Source organism: Drosophila ananassae, chromosome XR (genome assembly GCF_017639315.1).
Source record: "Drosophila ananassae strain 14024-0371.13 chromosome XR, ASM1763931v2, whole genome shotgun sequence".
Classification (NCBI taxonomy): Eukaryota; Metazoa; Arthropoda; class Insecta; order Diptera; family Drosophilidae; genus Drosophila; species Drosophila ananassae.
In genome coordinates, this window is record NC_057932.1 from 7,483,737 (window position 1) to 7,485,822 (window position 2,086).

The following is a 2,086-nucleotide window of genomic DNA, read 5'->3' on the forward strand; positions in this document are numbered from 1 at the left end:
ATTAATCAAAAGCTTGAAACAAAAAGTGTAAAGGCGCGCTAAAAAACTTCGTGTTTTATCCACACGTTAACTTCACCGTATTTCTCTTGTTCTTTCTAATAGCGATGGCCGACGCTTTGCCTTCTTTTGGCCGTTACTAGAGCTGGGTCGGCCACTCACGATAGTATCGATATATCGAATATTTGGGTTTGCGAACCACTATCGATGTTTGAGTGCCGATAGTAAACGATAGTGGTAAGCTTGCACATCTTTACTTTTGGCGAACAACTGCGGAGATCTACAGGTATCTTCCAGTACTTCAGTTACAGCATCGCTGATAGTTCCAATTGTTTGTGGATTATTGCACACTTTGGACAGCTTCAGATTGAAGTTAAATTCATTTGAAGGCATTGAAGCTCTAAATTGTTTAGTTGATCAAGTAAAAAAACGACTTTTGGGCTATGAAAAGCGCACCTTTCCAAAAATGTCAACTCTTCTGGATCCAAGATTTAAAAAGCAAGGTTTTCGTTCGCCCTTTAACGCCGATGATGGCCTTCATGCATTAGAAAACGAGCTAGCTGCCTTAAAAAAAGTTTCGCCATTGGATCCGCCAACACCAACAGAAAAGGAATCAGACTGCCAGCAGCCTCTTTTTGAATTTGTTGTTAAAAATATTTCTACTTTGGGGAGGACAAACCGGGTCGATGCCATTGTTGAACTTCAACAGTACATGCGAGCGGCACATTCACCTCAGCAAACAGATCCTTTAAAGTTTTGGAAGGTAATTTCTTTACAAATCTGCAGTTTAATTTGAACTTATTATCTTTTTTTAATTTCAGGGCGCTCCAGATGATTCTCTTCTTAAAACTACAGCTGAACGCCTTTTTTGTGTGCAAGCATCATCGACTGAGTCTGAGAGGAGTTTTAGTAAAACGGGACAAATTATTTCTGCTAGGAGAGCATCACTAAAGGCCAAAAACGTGGATATATTATCCTTTCTCAATAAAAATATGTGGATCTCAAACTATTCAATCAATGAATAGTTAGCTAGTTACACTGAAGACTAATACTGTAACATGAGTTCAATGCTATAGCCTCAACGGTTAGTATTTTCTGTTCTAAGTTATACCTGCTAAAACCTTAGACTAGGTTATAGCATGTGTAACTCAAAACAGAAGATACAAACCGTTGAGGCTATAGCATTGAACTCATATTACAATATTAGTCGTCAGTGTACAAATTTAGAATATATTAACCTATTCATAAGAATCTTTTGTGAATTATTTCATTTCTTCCTTTGTTATAAGCGACTTCATATGATTATGAGATTTTGTTATGTTTTGTTATTCGAATAAAGAATGGCCTTTAAGAAGTTTTTTTATTATTTACTCTAAATGCAACTTAAACTTGATTTATAATTTTTTTAGTTCGATACTATCGATACTATCGAATATTTGTATGAAAAACCTCGAAAACCTCGAATATGCCAACTATCGATGTTTTCCCAGCTCTAGCCGTTACTAAACCTATCGATAAGTTTACATATGTGTGCTTATTCTAAACAATTCAAATTTAAATCAAAATTCTGTTACGGCGGCAACAGTGCACTTGAAGCATTTAAGAAAGGGTCACATAGCATGTCAGCGTGTAGTCCGTTGATAAGTAGTTTTAAATAGATTTAAGATTTTCATGTATCTTTCTTGTAGGAGAAGTGTATGAAATAAAAACAGCTTTCAATTGAAACTCATTGGAGTAACACCTTATTATAAGGAGCTCCTCTTATCATTTGGTTCTTCGAGGCAGGCTGACGTTTTCCCCCCTGTGGTAAGAGACTCAGGTTTAAAAATCTGGCACCTATAAGTGGCTGTAGAAAAATTAAAATTCTCAGTCCAGGGTAGCTACAAAATAAGGCTGCGATCTGGGTAAAAAAGAGCTCAGTTTAAGTACGGTATTCCTCTTTTGTTTCCCCCCAGGAGGTAAATAACACAGAGAATAAAATAAAATAAATGCCAATGAGCATAATTAAATAGAAAGAAAAAACAAAAAAAATTTCCAGAATGACACCGGAAAAAAAAAAATATATAAAATAAAATTATTTGGAAAAGTT

The 2,086-nt window shown here is 35.5% G+C and overlaps 1 protein-coding gene across 1 annotated transcript; it reads left to right on the forward strand.

Moving 5' to 3' along the window:
- Positions 1-278: 278 nt before the first annotated feature.
- On the forward strand, positions 279-1,348 carry LOC116656438 (E3 SUMO-protein ligase ZBED1-like). The gene is made up of 2 exons (XM_032456045.2): positions 279-760; positions 819-1,348. Exons 1-2 carry the CDS (start codon positions 464-466, stop codon positions 1,020-1,022), a joined length of 501 nt encoding a protein of 166 aa, XP_032311936.1. The 5' UTR covers positions 279-463; the 3' UTR covers positions 1,023-1,348.
- The last annotated feature ends 738 nt before the right edge of the window (positions 1,349-2,086 follow it).